General features: G+C 34.7%; 1 protein-coding gene across 3 annotated transcripts; it reads left to right on the top strand.

Moving 5' to 3' along the window:
• The first annotated feature begins 1,029 nt into the window (after window positions 1-1,029).
• ATX2 (trithorax-like protein 2) lies at window positions 1,030-15,040 on the top strand. 3 transcript variants are annotated; one of them, XM_089784451.1, is made up of 25 exons: window positions 1,030-1,762; window positions 2,263-2,314; window positions 2,399-2,473; window positions 2,614-2,833; window positions 3,359-3,482; window positions 3,592-3,696; window positions 4,287-4,492; window positions 4,905-4,997; window positions 5,127-5,221; window positions 6,640-6,804; window positions 7,518-7,661; window positions 8,473-8,520; window positions 8,760-8,877; window positions 8,953-9,018; window positions 9,096-9,157; window positions 9,363-9,419; window positions 10,801-10,869; window positions 11,014-11,212; window positions 11,973-12,257; window positions 12,798-12,850; window positions 12,934-13,011; window positions 13,133-13,228; window positions 13,902-14,005; window positions 14,077-14,223; window positions 14,770-15,040. In XM_089784451.1, exons 1-24 carry the CDS (start codon window positions 1,221-1,223, stop codon window positions 14,216-14,218), a joined length of 3,198 nt encoding a protein of 1,065 aa, XP_089640577.1. In that variant the 5' UTR covers window positions 1,030-1,220; the 3' UTR covers window positions 14,219-14,223; window positions 14,770-15,040. The 3 variants fall into 3 exon arrangements, with proteins under 3 accessions (XP_089640577.1, XP_089640578.1, XP_021290951.2); XM_021435276.2 differs by having other exon boundaries at window positions 1,034-1,762; window positions 12,789-12,850; XM_089784452.1 differs by lacking the exon at window positions 6,640-6,804 and having other exon boundaries at window positions 1,032-1,762; window positions 12,789-12,850.
• The last annotated feature ends 1,213 nt before the right edge of the window (window positions 15,041-16,253 follow it).

Genomic DNA, 16,253 nt, shown 5'->3' with positions numbered 1-16,253 from the left:
AACTCATGTTTTATTGTGTGGAGTCATTTATATTAAAGATTGATGACATTCCTCTTTTATTTGCTATACATCTTTGGTGTTATTCTTATTATTTTTTCACATGATTAAATTGATAAAAATCTCGATCTTAAATGATATTAATTTCAAACTTTATCTATAATATATTTTTCTCAATATTATCTATCTTTTATTAGGAATGCTGAGAAAAAAAAAATATACCAATAAATAATTTGTTTTATTGCCATGCTTGAACCAAATTTTGGTATAACTTAATAGAGGAATGCGAATCTCCTGTTTGGATCCCGTGCCCCTTTCCTGAATCCAACCTATGCAGGAGAGCAGCGAGGAGTTGAGAAGCCATGGCTGCACCCATTACGCCTATCCCGATCGAGCCAATGCAGGATTCGAAGGGGGAATGGGTTTTGGTTAGGGAGTTTCCATGGAGATTGGAGCGAGAGGTGTGGTGACTGATGATGGTAGCTGAGGAAGAAATTCAGGAGATTCTTAGCTTTGGTAATTGTCACAGAGACTGCTAGTTGCCAAGTTTCCACTATTGGCACGGAAATAATGGGTTTATGTAGGTAAAATGGCAATTACGGAACGAATCCCTTCAATTTTCGTTTTGGTTTTTATTTACTTCACATCGTTTGGAAAAATTTGAGTGATTTTGAATCGAATAAAAAAAAATAGGGAATTGAGATAGGGGATTTGCAATTAAAATTTTATATTATTAATAGAGATGAAGTTCTTCATAAAAACTATCGATGTTTGAAATCTTTTACACGAGACCATTTATACTTAAAGCACGAAATTATGTTTAAGGTTAATTCAGATTTTGTGAAATACATAATTAGCATTTATCATATTATAAACAAAAAAAAAATGAAAGGGGTGTTTTTGTTCGGTCTATTTATTGTGAATAACAAAAGAAGGCATCTGCACTAAAGCAGAAAAACAAATGGTTTTCTTGATTAATTTATAAGTATAGTTAGATAATGATTAATGAAGAGGAGAACAGTAAGTGAGTATAAAATTCAGGTGTTTAAGTAAATTGATGAGAGGATAATTTTGGGGGGAAAACAGAAAGCCCACCCCGCTCCCTCCAAAACCCTCCGATTTCCCCCCAATCTCAATCCCATTTAAAACCCTAAAAAAGTCTCTTTCCTCTCTTTTTTCTCTTCCCCTCCAAAAGCCCTCCCTTCCAACCGTCTCTCCCAGTGATGGCATTTCTCGAAAAAGGAGGCGGTGGAGATGAGGAGGATGCCGACACTCCGATTCGCTACGTTTCCTTAGACCGCGTGTACTCCGCCGCTTCTCTTTGCGTCAGCGCTACTAACTCCTCCAACGTTATGTCCAAAAAGGTTAAAGCTCGTAAACTCATCATCGACAACCACCACCATCACCAACTTAAACCCCACAATCCCCCGCTCTTGCATGTCTACGCTCGCCGCCCTAAACGGCCCCGCCAATGCGTCTCCTTCTACGACTCTTTGCTCGAAGATGAGAGCCAAACGGTGGTCAAAAGTGAAATTGATGAGAGTTTGAGGAAAAAGAGGAGGGTTGGGAAAAGTGAGTTGGCGAAATTAGGGGTTGATTCGAGTGTTTTGAGTGAGTTGGATCGCCCGCGTTTGAGGGATTCTAGAAATAATAATAGTGTTAATAATAATGTTAATAATAATTCTGTTAAGAAAAGGAGGCATAATTCCACTCCGAATTCGCAGCGGGCTGTCACTGGTTCTGCTACTGCTAAGAAATGGGTCAGGTCAGTTTTTCTTGTTATTTACTAAAATTTGTTTCGTTTTCTTTCTTATGTTTCTGAGTAGTGGTTGGGGACTCAGCCCTATTTTAATTATTGATTCATATTTTTCGTTAAGTTTGATATGGTTTTTACATTTGCTACTGAATTTTGTTTCCGCATGGGAAAGCAAAGTGCATTTGGATGCAATGCAAATATTTATTTGGATTAAAAAATGCATGATTATGTGTGAAACAATTGATCTAGAACGGCGTTGCCTTTATGTTGTTTTTTTTTTATTTTTAATTGATCATAATTTTGCTTTCTGACTGTTTTTTACTTGGAAGCAAAAAGTAAGTAGCTAAAGCAACAATCAAAAGGAGTCCTAGTTAATTGGGTTCAGATGGTTGCAATCTTGATGTAAAAGGCCTTTGTTCAGTTTTCTTTTCTTTTATAATTTTTTAAATATATATTTTTTTTATTGATATTATGGTTATACTAATCGGTTAAATTTGTAACTTGAACAGGTTGAGTTTTGACGGTGTTCATCCGAAAGCATTTGTTGGATTCCAATGCAAGGCAAGCATTTTGATGGCTCTTTGAAGTTTCGATTTATAAACATTGAATTTACATACTTCTTGACAACAATCTTGTTGAATACAGGTTTTTTGGCCATTGGATGCTGATTGGTATTCTGGCCGAGTAGTTGGATACAATGTGGAGACTAATAGACATCATGTATGCCTCTCATATCTTTTCAGTTGTTTTTTTATCTGATTATACAAATTGTTTTGGGATTTAATCGTGTTAAAGATACACTACTTCATTGGTGATTTTCCTGGGGCAGTTTGTTCATTGCTTGACAAGTTGAAATGCAGGTTGAATATGAGGATGGAGATGAGGAAGATTTGATTCTTTCTAATGAGAAACTGAAATTTCATGTTTCTCATGATGAGATGGACTGCCTGAACCTGAGTTTCAGTGTTAATAGTACAGATGATGATGGGTATGATTATGATGAGATGGTTGCGTTGGCTGCCAGTCTAGATGATTGTCAAGAACTTGAACCTGGGGATATCATATGGGCAAAACTTACTGGTTTGTGCTAAACCTATTTGCTTCATCTATTATTAGTCAAAGATGGCTACAACTTACTATAAAAAGCCTTTTAATGTTATGACAAGAGATATTGAGGATTGTCCGTCTGTTGTTGGTTATTCGCTGTGATATATTTTGGAATAATTTGTTTAAGGTGAACCTGGGACGTGTGTGTAAGGACTGATTGATTTTTATTCTCTAATGATCATATTTTTGTTGAATCTTAGTTTTTCTTAGCAGTTTATTTATGTATACCTATGAATTTTCTCTTTTGTTATTGTAGCTTTTGTAAAAAAAAGCCAAGTAATGCATCTAGTGAAGCATCATAGCTGTTCATTTTCTTGTGTAAGGTTTTGCAAGGTTCTTGAAGAGTTGATAACAGCTCTTAGTATGTGTCCGGGCTCTTGTCCTGTAAATATCTTCATGTGGTTTAATGCTGAGTTAATTTTCTTTTAGGTCAATTATGAATCGATCTATGTATTTCCTGCTTTGCCACTGGCTTATCTTTTGATCTTTGTAGTGCAGGTCATGCTATGTGGCCAGCCATCGTGGTAGATGAATCACTTGTTGGTGATCGTAAAGGTTTAAGCAAGATTTCTGGTGGAAGATCAGTTCCAGTGCAGTTTTTCGGCACCCATGATTTTGCAAGGTTTGTATGTATTTTAAGTTTGCTTGACATGTAATGTTCTTGTTTTGTGTTGATGCTGTGCTTATATCTCTTGAGGATTGATATCATTGGTTTCTTTCATAATTTTCAGAATAAAAATTAAACAGGTGATCTCATTTCTCAAAGGACTTCTTTCTTCATTCCATCGGAAGTGCAAGAAACCACGATTTACAAGGGGCTTGGAAGAAGCAAAATTGTAAGTTATTTTTCTTTTTAGGTGTTTTTTCTAAAAGTTTATTTAGGACAAGTTTCAAAAGGAATATGATTAAGAAAAACTTTTTTCTTTGAATTTATTTATTTATTCTAATTGCAATGAGATTAACATGCCCATTTCAATTGTTTCTGCTTTGCGCTCGCACATGGTCCATTTTTAAGCATAGCCAAGGCTAACATTGAGAATGAATTGAAACTGATGCTTTTCTGAGTTTATTGCATATGACTCCTTATCATCCTTTCTCCCTATTTTTAGCTTTTATGCTTTTGCATATGGCTTGGGGACTGTTATTGTATTTGTTATTCTTTGACTTGTTTAATGTGATTGTCTTGTTAAAATGAAATGCTTTTATGCATTTATGCTTACTTAGTTTGGTTTTAAGGAATCAATCTTTGTATTTTCCCATGAAGTACCCTCCCCCCTTTCTTTTTAATTAGTTGTACTTCTTTCTCACAACATTAGTTTCAGCTAGTATGCCTTTGATGGTGACTATGATGGCCTGTTCTTTTCACTCATGCAATTGCATGTAAGAGCTAATGTTGTCTATGTTTAATTCTTTTGGTTCAAAATAGGTATCTGAGTGAACAGAAGGTTCCAAGAAGAATGTTACAGCTACAAAACGGAATTGATGTGGATGATGGTGAATGTGCAAGTAGTGAGGATGAAGGAAGTATAGATTCAGTTGAAGATCACATAAAAGATCAGGGGATTCAGATAACTCCTGGTGGATTTGGAGATTCTTCATATGTAATAGGAGATTTGCAAATAATTAGCCTTGGTAATTTCTAGTGGCTTTGAATTGCTTTGTATTTCTATAAGTTGAGACATCATACAATTTTGAATCTGGTTGTCAGGTTGATTAGCCTTCTTTGGCTATTCACACTCTTTCATTCTTCGTTTTGCATTTTGGACTTTGATTTTTTGGCAAATTGTTAAGTACTGCTAAAATAGATTTGTGTTGTATGTGTGGGTCAGATGTAAGCGGGAAATTATGCTAGTTGAAGTAGTTAGGAGAGAATTGATTCCAAAAAATCTTTCCTAGACTAAGTGCCTATCCAATTGGACTGAGATTAAGGCTTTACTGGGTTGAACTTTGTGGCCCTTTAACTTACTTCTGATCATTCAGTACTGTTTGTCAAAAAGATAGAAATCTCAATTTTTGCTCATGGGTTGTTGGACTCCTCTTTCAGGAAAAATTGTCAAAGACTCAGAATATTTTCAAGGTGATGGGATCATCTGGCCTGAAGGGTACACTGCTGTGAGGAAATTTACTTCAATAAGAGGTTAGGCATTTTCTCTTTTATGCATGTTATCTTTTTCTTTTTTTTTTTCAATTTCTTGTGATCATCCTATTTTATTGGCATTCTGTGACATTACTTTTTTTGTTCCTTGTTTTACTCTATGGCTGTTAGATCCAAGTGTTTGTACCTTGTATAGGATGGAAGTGTTGCGAGATCCTCAGTCAAAGAGTCACCCTTTATTTAGGGTGGCAAATGATGGAGAGAAGGTTAGTTGTATAACGTGATGAAATGATCTTAAATTTGCTGGGTTATGCTTTCCTGCTTGTTTTTGTGCATCTGCTGATCTTGGTGCAATTTTGCACTTCTCTTTTTCTATTTTTTCGAGTTTTTTTTTTCTAGTTGTCTGATTTTGTTCTTGATGCATCATTGGGCTACTTTCGAGATGCTAGTAAACAGGTTTTTTTTTAAATTTTTTTTTTTTACATTCTGTTAAAGCTAATAAAATGATTAGCTGTCATTGTGTCATCTGTTCTTGGTTTAGGAAACATGCTTCCCAAGAAGTAGCACATGTGAGCGGCCTTGGGAGATATCTAGATAAATGACTCTTTTTCTGTGTTGTTATCTGGAGTAACTCATAAGAATAGTTGGGATTTCAAATAATCATTGCTGATGTCAATGAACTCTCTTTGGAGACTTGTTAAGCACTACTTCAGCTTCCTAGATGTGAATATTTGGTTATGAATTTGAAGCTTTCTTGCTCATGCTGTGAAACTTATGGTCATTATTCTTTGTTCCTCATCATTACTTTGTTATAGAGGGTTCATTTTGGAGAATATCAACCATTCAGGAGCATCAGTGCTCCATTGCTCATGTACATTCTTGCTTTCAGGCATTGCTCTTCTCTCTTAGTATGGCATCAAATTGTCTGCCCTTGTATGTGATTATTGAATAATAATATTTGAGGGCCTGTTTGGTGGTTGCGAAATGGGGAATATAGGGATGAAAGGGGATTCTAGGTCTTTAAGGAACTTGTGCACTAATGACAGGTCAAAGGAAAGTCCTTGTAGTTGCAGCCCAGTTGAGTCTCAAAAATAAAAAAAGGATGAGAAAAAGAAAGTGAATGACCATTGAGTAAGCTGAATCCCAAAGTAAAAAAAGTTTAGTACCAGTTGTGCAAAATGGATCCCCTGTAATACCATGCAACAGTTTCCCTGCGTCTTCCTTGCTAGTCTTTCAGTTCCTGCTGGTCATCTGAATAGATTCCACAAATATATCAAAAGGTTAGTTGTAGAGGTTGCAGGGTAGGTTTTTATATTTTTGTATTAATGGAAAAAAAGGCCTATTACAGTGGTGTTGAGTGCAATCTGCCAGCACCTTGGAGCATGTTAGTCAGATATTAGAAAGGGATAGAAGTGATAATTGAAGTATCTGAATGTTTTAAGGAATTGTAAAAGTGGCAGTTTATTCAAATTTCAAAATACAATTTGCATTCCTTTATTGTTTCAATTTTTTATCCTTATCCGCGGTAGATTTTTCATCAGTTTATTTACTCCTTATTTTGCATATATTCCTTTCCTTTTTGGACTGGTTATTCATATTATATCATCTCTGCTTTTGTTTTAAATAGTACATATTGTCAAAATTATTGATTGCAATAACTAATTTAGGCTGAGTATTTGTTCAGTTTGAAGGACCTGATCCATCAGCTTGTTGGAATAAGATATATAAAAGTATAAGAAAAAGACAAAACGATTCTTCTTACGATTCGAAGGTTGGAATAAAAAGAGTCTTCGAATCTGGCTCTGACATGTTTGGTTTCTCCAATCCTGAAGTTATAAAATTAATACAGGTATACTATTATGTTATATTTCTCGTCAATTTTGAAGTTGCACTAAGTGTCATAGGGGATTTTGATTTTCATTGTTCAGTACTAGGTCATGGATTTATTCTGACTGGATATCTACTTTTTTGTCAATTTCCATAACTAGTATGTGATTTAGCTGCAAAGGTGTCCCTTATAAGGTGATATAGAAAAAAAGTTTGTTTATGCTCTTCATTCTTTAACTATGGTACTCTTCATGAAATTTCTTAAAAAAAAAACTATGATATTCTAAAAACTGTAGACTAATGCCTTTATATCAGGGTAAAATTTGCAAATCCTTATGGACATTATGTCAAAACCTCACATATAGCTATTATGTCATCTATTCTGCCCTGTCTAAATGACCAGGTTGAGTGTTCAAAGCAGGAACTCGTTACCTCATTGGGATTAATTGTTTAACTAATAACTGAGTTAGGATCTATATATGATTATAATTTTTCAAGACATAGAATTTTGTTTTTTTTCCCCAAACAGCAAGTGCTTATGGCTTTCAAACATCTTTTGTAATCTTTTTGTTGTTTAATTAGTACATGTCCTGTGGTATTCCTTATTTTCTTGTTATTCTCTTCGTTGGTTGTTTGATTGCAAGTGTTGAGACCTTTAAATATGTGTTGTTATCGTATAATTGCATAAATCAATTATTTTTCTTAGGCTATAATGAGTTCCTATTGTACTGACAGGGGTTGTCGAAATCCAGACTTTCTTCAAAGTTCTCAGCATTCAAGTTAGCATCTGGAAGATATCGAGATCTGCCTGCTGGTTATAGACCTGTTCGTGTGGACTGGAAAGACCTAGATAAGTGTAGTGTCTGCCACATGGATGAGGTAAAAGGCAGTTTACTCCCTGATGTGCTACAGTGGCACTATCTTCTTTTTATTTAGTCCATTTTTCTTGTATTAGTTGTTTTATTTCATCCCTCATTGGTTCAGTTTTAGATTAGAGTCTTTGAGTCACAGTGTTTTAGTACAACTTTGTGATTAGGGATTATGTCTATTCTTCCCTCAAAACTATCAACAAAGGATCTTGGCTTTCATGATAAGCAGTGGCAGGTTAATGTTTTGTTGTTTTAGCAGTTTTTTGACTTGTGAATATGAAGCACTGAATCAAAACATATTCTTCTCAAATCTAATCTTATGGGTAGAAACAGAGAAGTTAAAGTGAAAAGAATGGACCGAATAATTGCATGACAAAAAGGATTCATAATCACTAAATAAGTTTTAAAACAAACCCTATCAGAATAAGACTTACTAGTCAAAAAATAGGGCACCTAGGAGGGCTACCAGATTACCCTTTTATTGTTAAAATTATTCAAATGTTCCTGGAAATAAAATTTTGGCATATCTTGGGGCTAATTGCAGTCAAAATAATCTGTATAGCGCATATGACAACACACGGATGCAGACCCAATTTAACTGGTCAATGTTTGGTTTCTTTCACTCTCATTTCTTGATCTATTTTCATTTTACATCTTTTACTTTGAGGGTTTTTTTTTCCTGTGAAACACTGTGCTTAGTGATTCTTCTTTTTTAGGTGTCTACTTTCCACTTTTCCCCTTGTTACCAGTTGAATCTCTTTGTTGATTTATGATTTTGATGCTTAATTTTGTTTTGCTGACTGAGGTTCCTTTGCTTTTAGGAGTATGAGAACAATCTGTTCCTCCAGTGTGACAAATGCAGAATGATGGTAAATGCTCCTTTACAAGTTTTTTCATATCAATAGCATGTCATATATGTCATCATTAATCATACAACTGTATCCTTGTCAAGTTGTTACATGTAAACTTAATGCTATCAAATTTCAGTCAAAATGATTGTTTATTCTGTATTCCACTTTATACACCATGTAGGTATGCATGTATGTGGCACAGATTTTTATTTTTTTTGAATTTTCTAGTTGTTCCATCTTAATTAATGATTGTCCAGGTCCATGCCAGATGCTATGGTGAACTTGAACCTGTTGATGGTGTTCTGTGGTTGTGCAACTTATGCCGCCCTGGGGCACCCGAGTCTCCTCCAGCTTGCTGTCTTTGCCCTGTTATAGGTATATTGACTTCTTAAATTCTTTTTGAAAGCCATGAATTATGCATCACTGAATCTGTAAATTGATCTCTCTTAGGGGGTGCCATGAAGCCTACAACTGATGGCCAATGGGCTCATCTGGCTTGTGCCATTTGGATACCTGGTTTGTGACTGTATCATTTATGTTTCTTTTTTCTTACTTTTAATATGTAATGCGTTGACTAAATGTTTATGCTCCAGAAACATGTTTATCTGATGTAAAGAGAATGGAACCCATTGATGGGCTAAATAGAATCAACAAGGTACTTCAGTTACTGTCATTTTGCATATATGTTATGTTCCCGGGACATGCTTATGGAGTGCTTTTTAATATTATCTAGTGAGGATCATGGGGCCACTTTTACAAAGCTAAATTTCATATGCCCTTGATTTCCATGTAAATAAGGCTTGTAAAAATTAAATAATGTTAGTTTCTTTTCTTTCTTATCTTTTTGTTGCATATAACAGGACCGTTGGAAGCTGTTATGTAGCATCTGTGGCGTATCTTATGGTGCTTGTATCCAAGTAAGCATATAATAATAACCTGGTTTTCGTTATTCAGCCTATTTTTATATTTAATGTGATGATTATTTCTTCTCTACTGTAGTTTCTCATTGTAACTTATCCAATATCATTATGTTAGTTTCTATGTGATAGTGATGTTTAATTGAATTTTGAAAGTATGAGTGCTTTCAGGGTGTTTGTTGATATCAGAACTTTTTGTATACGTAAAAATTGCGCTATATGTGCTTAGCATTTGAAATTTAAGCATGTGTCAATAGTCTATGTTGCTTGAACTGGTAAAAATTTGAGAAGTTCTTGTAATGACATGTCATGGATCTTGTACTTGATCAGATCTCTCTGACACGGTAGAATACCCAAGGCCATGTCTTCCTGGCATGACAATAACCTCATTGGCAGCAAACAAGCTATCATATTGACGATGTCCATGGGTCGGGGGAGATTAAAGGTGTGAGTATCATGCAAAAGCTGTTGAGAGTGAAAAGGGAGAAATATGTAAAATAAAAAAGAAAAGCTAAAATAAATTTGGAGAAAGAAAGGAAAGAGGCTTGATTAATGGTGTCATTTTGGTGGCAATGTTTGTGCTGTGAGAGAAGCTATTATACTTGTGTGTGACCGGAGGGGAGAGGAGAAAGGAAATATGATTAACATGATACCTGTGTTTTGGGCCTTAAGCTCAAACCAATAAGTGGGTTCCTATTTTGGGTCTTCTTTTCTTCTTTGTAGCCTTTAACACTGTTGCTATTTTTTTGGCTTCGAATGGAAATAGTAAGTACTCTTTGATTTCAACTTCTAAAGGCTATGAGCATTATTCAAATAAAATTGACTAGTCTAACATGATTCTGTTAAACAAATCCAGCTTTTCCAATTTGTTCCCTAGCCAATAACCATTAAATTCTGAGCTTTTAAAAGTATCCTAGTTTGTGTTGGCCACATTGGACAAGCAGATTAATATTCCCATAACATATAGCCATCACAAAAGTGATATGAATGCTTATAATGAGGTAAATGAATATTATACTGGAAATAAATGTATAATACTTAAGTGAATGTTTATCAAGTCTCCATGTCCCATCTTTTTTTGGGGCCCTTTTATGGCATTTTTCTTGGTCTTTTAATTTAAGACAATCAAATTGGACACTCAGATAAATATCAACACCTAACACCCATAGTTGAGTTCATGCAGCATGCAGTATGTCGAATTTCTACTTCAAGTGGACCTTTTACTTCTAATTGACATTCTCTTTAACCGAGAATAGTATGTTGGAGCTGTCATTTTTTTTTTTGACAAAGTCATTTATTTTGTTAATCTACTGTGTATACCTGTCCTCCCGCTTTCTATGCTGATTAAATGTTTTTTGGCAATGCCTATTATTGTCTTCAGTGTTCAAACACCACATGTCGGGTAGCTTATCATCCACTTTGTGCACGTGCTGCAGGTCTCTGTGTTGAGGTAGTTTCAATCTTTTTGTAACATTAGTTTAATATATCTTTTACAGTTATATTTGTCCCATTTTTTTGAGTAGTTGTAATTATTGTCACTGATGGATAACATGGATCATATGCTTCCAATTTGCCTCGTTTTATGGTTGCATAGCTTGAGGATGAGGACAGGCTCTTTCTCCTCTCTGTAGATGAAGATGATGAAGATCAGTGTATTCGTTTACTTTCTTTTTGCAAGAAGCATAGGCAGCCATCTAATGATCGATTAGCATCTGATGAACGAGTTGGCAGAACAGTACGTCAATGTTCTGAGTACACGCCACCCCTTAATCCATCTGGTTGTGCTCGTACTGGTATGGTATTGGTCATTTCATTTTCTTCATTAGTAGTATTTTTGACATATTTGCTCCCTTGCCTTTTGATTCTGTTTATGTCCCTTGCTCTCAATGCTCTAGAATTCTTTTTCGTTTTGGCCATTTGCTTCTATGTGAACCAATTTTAATCAGCGATTTATGCTATTGCTTTTGATATTTATTGTTATAGTTATTTCATTTTCTTTATTTTTAATTTTTGCTCATGGGTTGTGTATATGTTGGTTCTATGGGTCGCTATATGATGGGATTAACCACCTTCCTCATTTTTGTTTAAAGGCCATTGGCATTGTTTCTTAGATATACAGAAACTGAAGTGGTTTTACTTGCAAAGATAGCTAGCAGTTTTAGGTTGCTTATAGATAGGATTTAATTGGGTTGATGAGTAAATATTGCCTTTGTTTTATCTTACTTATGGTATCTCTATGAGTGAATTTTTTTTAGCTTATACATAATCCTATCAATGTAAATTAATACAACCCTACTCCAATCCATAGGATTGCATATTTCCTTCCATAAAGGAGATAAAGGAGTTTAGTCCAATGAAATTTCTGACCCTCCTCCTAAATGGCTAGAAGAAATGACAATAAAACATTGAGTAAAAAGTTATCCTATCCAATCCTATCCTAAGCAGCAATTGTGGCCTCAACATATTATTATATTTTCATGTCTAGTTTCTTGAAATTGTTAGATCAAAGCTGCATGCTGTTTTGGCTTGAATGTTTCTTTTTGTTTGGTGCAGAGCCTTACAATCATTTTGGAAGAAGAGGCCGCAAAGAACCCGAGGCCCTTGCTGCTGCATCCTTAAAGCGCTTGTTTGTCGAGAATCAACCCTACTTGGTTGGTGGCTGTTGCCAACATGGACTGTCAAGCAGCACATTACCGAACAACGGACTGAATGGTGTCAAATTTTCTTTCAGTCTTAACAAGCTTAAAGCCCCCCTGCTTGATGCTCCTAACAACATTCTTTCTGTGGCTGAGAAGTATAATTACATGAGGCAGACCTTTCGAAAGAGACTGGCATTTGGTAAGTGATTACATTTTGTCTTTTATGTGTGTGTTTGTGGGTGGAAGAAGGCAGAAGTAAAAAGGTTTGGCAGGGGATATAATTTGTTCCATTGAGTTCAAATTGAATGACATCTGTTTAACGAAGCTGAGTTTAAACTTTTTTGCCTTTACTATTTCTGGCTTTGGATAAATGAGAGAAGTAAAGCTGCTGCCATATAGAGTGTTTTCTAGTTCAGTCTGTGTTTCTTTTTCGTGTTTGCATTTATCCATTTTAATATAACAATATACTATTATATTTAAAATTTCATCAGTCTTACAAGGGATTTTGCATATGCATATAGTTTCAAATCTTCTGGGTATATGTTTACGAATATTTTGTGTTCTTTTTTTCTGCTTGATCACATAGTTTATCATTGCAATCTATGTCTAATTTTTTTTTCCTTTGAAGAATCATACTGAAGTATAAAACAGTCACTTGCTCTTTTTATTGTTTTTATTTGTTTTTTTCCCAGTTTTGCTTTCTAATAACTGGAATTGCATTTGGCTCTAGGGAAATCAGGAATTCATGGGTTTGGAATCTTTGCAAAGCATCCGCATAGGGCAGGAGACATGGTAAAATAATATGCACTTTACAATATAGCATTCTTTTTTTTTTTTTTTTTTGAGTACGTGAAAGTAACTTGTATTATCTGTAGGTGATTGAATATACTGGTGAACTTGTTAGACCTTCTATAGCTGATAGGAGGGAACATTTCATATACAATTCATTAGTGGTATGTACTCTATTAAGTATCTTATCTATTTGTTTATTTCATGTTTGTGTTATTGTCCTATGGCTATCCCAGACAGCAGGCATAGTCAACTTTGAAAGTTGCTAATTACTTTATCTCACAGGGTGCTGGGACTTACATGTTTCGAATCGATAATGAACGAGTGATCGATGCCACTAGGGCAGGAAGCATAGCACATCTGATCAATCACTCATGTGAAGTAAGTGCTTTTCATCCTTGCTTTTTGGTAATTTAATTTGCTTTATTACCTTCTGTTTTTAATGGTTTGGCTACACAGGATATTTGCTTATCCTTTTAATTCTTGTCATACATGTTTATGTTTATTCCACTTTTACCCATGCATGGATCCTTATGAGTTGATGGAATGGTGTATGAAGAGATAGTAATGTTACAACCTTACTTTTGGTAATTTTAACTTGCTTGATACCCTTCTCTCAATTTGTTTGGCTACATCTGATTTTTGTGTAGTTCTTATTATTCTTGTCATACATGTTTAAGTTCATTCCTCTTTTACACTTGTATGGATCTTTATGAGTCCATTAAATGGTTTATTAAGAGATGGTAATAATGAAAAGTTAATGTTTTTTCTGGAAAGTTGGTGAAGATTATTGTTTGCCTCTCAGGCATGGAATACATTTGAGATTTTTCTAAAAGGGGTGAAAGATAATGGGGGCAGGGGGGGTAGAAAAGTTCCTTTCACGTAATCAAGTTCTTCTAGTATAACACCAGAATTGTAGGTTTCTTAATCTGCCAAAAATTCTTGTTGTAGTCTTGTCGAATGCTCTTGTTGGCATTATGACACTTCATTTTCTGGTGAATTATACGCTAGTGTAAAATATGTACATTATTGTTCTTTCTTGCCTTTCGTGCAGCCGAATTGCTACTCAAGAGTTATTAGTATTCATGGTGATGACCATATTATTATATTTGCAAAGAGAGATATTAAACGATGGGAAGAGCTGACATATGATTACAGGTTCTCCCCTAGTCCTCTGCGTAGATTTATTCCTTGGTTATCTTAGACACTGACTTGCTTCTGTCTTACAGGTTCTTTTCCATTGACGAGCATTTGGCATGCTACTGTGGCTTTCCAAGATGCCGGGGCGTTGTTAATGATACTGAAGCTGAGGAACAATTGTCAAAGATATTTGTACACCGGAGTGAATTGTTAGATTGGACAGGAGAATGAGATAGGTAATTACCCACAGATATACTATGAACTTAAATTTCATTTTGGTTTATTGCATTCAGATTGGCTTTTTATTGCTTGACACTTGAATTTGAATGGCCGTGCAGCTCATGTTCTTCAGATGAAGAACTATCTGTCAAATTCGGAAACTAAAACCAACTGTATTTTGATGCAATAGCATGTGAAACCATGTCAACAATACTAACGAAACAAGAAAAATAAACAATTGAATCCTTGCTTTACCCAATATGGAACTACAGCATTTATTTGTTGTGACATCCAAAACAAAATTTAATGAGCAACATATACTGATATGTAATGAATCTAAAAAAGATTAAATCTTAATCTGTAATAATTGACTACAAACATCAATTATAATCTTCTGCCTAATCATTTTGAAGTTTTTTCCTTGATTATATAGTGCAGGCCCCATTTCAAATATATGTACTTGTAGTTCTATTCTTTTCTATTCATGTTGTCAATAATTTGTTTATTTGGGATTTTTATTATACTTTTGGGGATTGATCTTTCTTCCATTTTCCTTTTCGCAGAAGTTTCTATTCCGATGAAATCCTTCAAACTCATCTTGAAATGCCAATTTACGTGGACAGAAACATGGACCTCTGGTTCTCATCTCACCTTGTACCTCTATTTTTCCTTACCTCGCATTCTTACCTGCCAAAGCCAAGTGGTTCAGCTTCTTATTTTTCTTCTTCAAGCTGGTTCTTCTTGGATCGGATTTACTAATTATAAGAGATGTTATCTAAATTCTTTGAACTTCAAGTTGAACAGGGAAGGATACTTTGGCTGGGCGTGACTTTAGCTCATTTTTCGTCTCTATGTAACATGGTATTTCTAGGTATGCATATGTACGCAATTACGTTAACCATTTGTAAAAAGAAAAAAAAAAAAGAAATAACATTTTCAGAATTACTAATGAAATGTGAGTCTCAATTGTATCTTATGACATTCTTTGTATGTTCCCACTAGTTCTCATGAATTTGAATGTCTTAAATAATTTGAGTTTAATTTGCTTCAAAATGGAATGTTTTATATTCCTCATTTCGTGATGCATTACTATGAGAAGTCTTGATTTTATTGAATGCATATCCAAATTTTCAGACATTTATGGTCATGGTTCTTGCTTAATTGGAATTACAACTTGATGATAGTAGGCTTGCTTTTATTGAATTTTTTTTGCTCGGTATTGAAGACAAGATGATGAGATTACTTTTAAGGAAGTCTTGTTGGGGCCTTTGTTTCATTGAGTAAGCTTAGAGCCCAGGCTGAGCTCTCGTTTGAGTCTTTGTTTTGCAAGAAAAGCCTGACAGTAAAAACGTTGGTGCAATTGTTTCCCTTCATTATGCTACAAACAAAATATTATTGTCAATTGTTTGAAGAAGAGCCACGACTAAGGCCTGGTTTTCATTGTCAATTGTCATGTTTTTCTCAACCCTCCAACCGAATAAATGGCTTGCCCTTGCATTAGCCTGTGGCTGGCTGGCTGGCTCATTGTCTCTTACCAAACAAAACCAAATTTGCCACATTTTCACAAACCCAAACCACCAACCAATTCGTGATTCGTAGAAATAAGGAAGCCAAATTCTTTTAACTCAAGGCACACAATTTCCCCCGTAGATCCCAAGAATCTCCACCCTGCAATGACTTTTTGTCCATCAACATATCTTGGTTGATCATGATGACGAGGGAATTATTGAGTCCAGGCTAGCTGACTCACCGGTGGACTTCTTTTCTTTTTTTGGTAGAACTGAAGCTATTCGACGTCGACTTGATTATCATTAATTTATATAAGAAATTTAAAACTTAATTCAAATTTGAGCTTAAATTCATAATAAAAACTCAAATTTTTTTAAAATATATGATTGGATGTCAATATATTTTACTTATATATATAATATTAAAAATATAAAAAAAATTAATAAGACTTACGAATCATTTAAATTGAATATTACAAAATTCAAACTCGATTTCAAGCTGATTTTGGATACCAAATTGAGTAGATTTTCAAAATCTA

This window comes from Theobroma umbraticum, unplaced genomic scaffold (assembly GCF_002168275.2).
Source record: "Theobroma umbraticum cultivar Fairchild unplaced genomic scaffold, ASM216827v3 scaffold_130.0, whole genome shotgun sequence".
In the NCBI taxonomy this organism is placed as follows: Eukaryota; Viridiplantae; Streptophyta; class Magnoliopsida; order Malvales; family Malvaceae; genus Theobroma; species Theobroma umbraticum.
Note: the sequence above shows the minus strand (reverse complement) of the source record. Positions and strands in the feature narration are given on the sequence as shown.

Excerpts from the sequence above, each read along its gene's own strand:
- ATX2 (XM_021435276.2), top strand. The coding sequence starts at position 1,221 with ATGGCATTTCTCGAAAAAGGAGGCGGTGGAGATGAGGAGGATGCCGAC. Across the intron at positions 3,697-4,286 it reads GGCTTGGAAGAAGCAAAATT|GTATCTGAGTGAACAGAAGG; the intron begins GTAAGTTATTTT and ends GGTTCAAAATAG. Across the intron at positions 6,805-7,517 it reads AAGTTATAAAATTAATACAG|GGGTTGTCGAAATCCAGACT; the intron begins GTATACTATTAT and ends TTGTACTGACAG.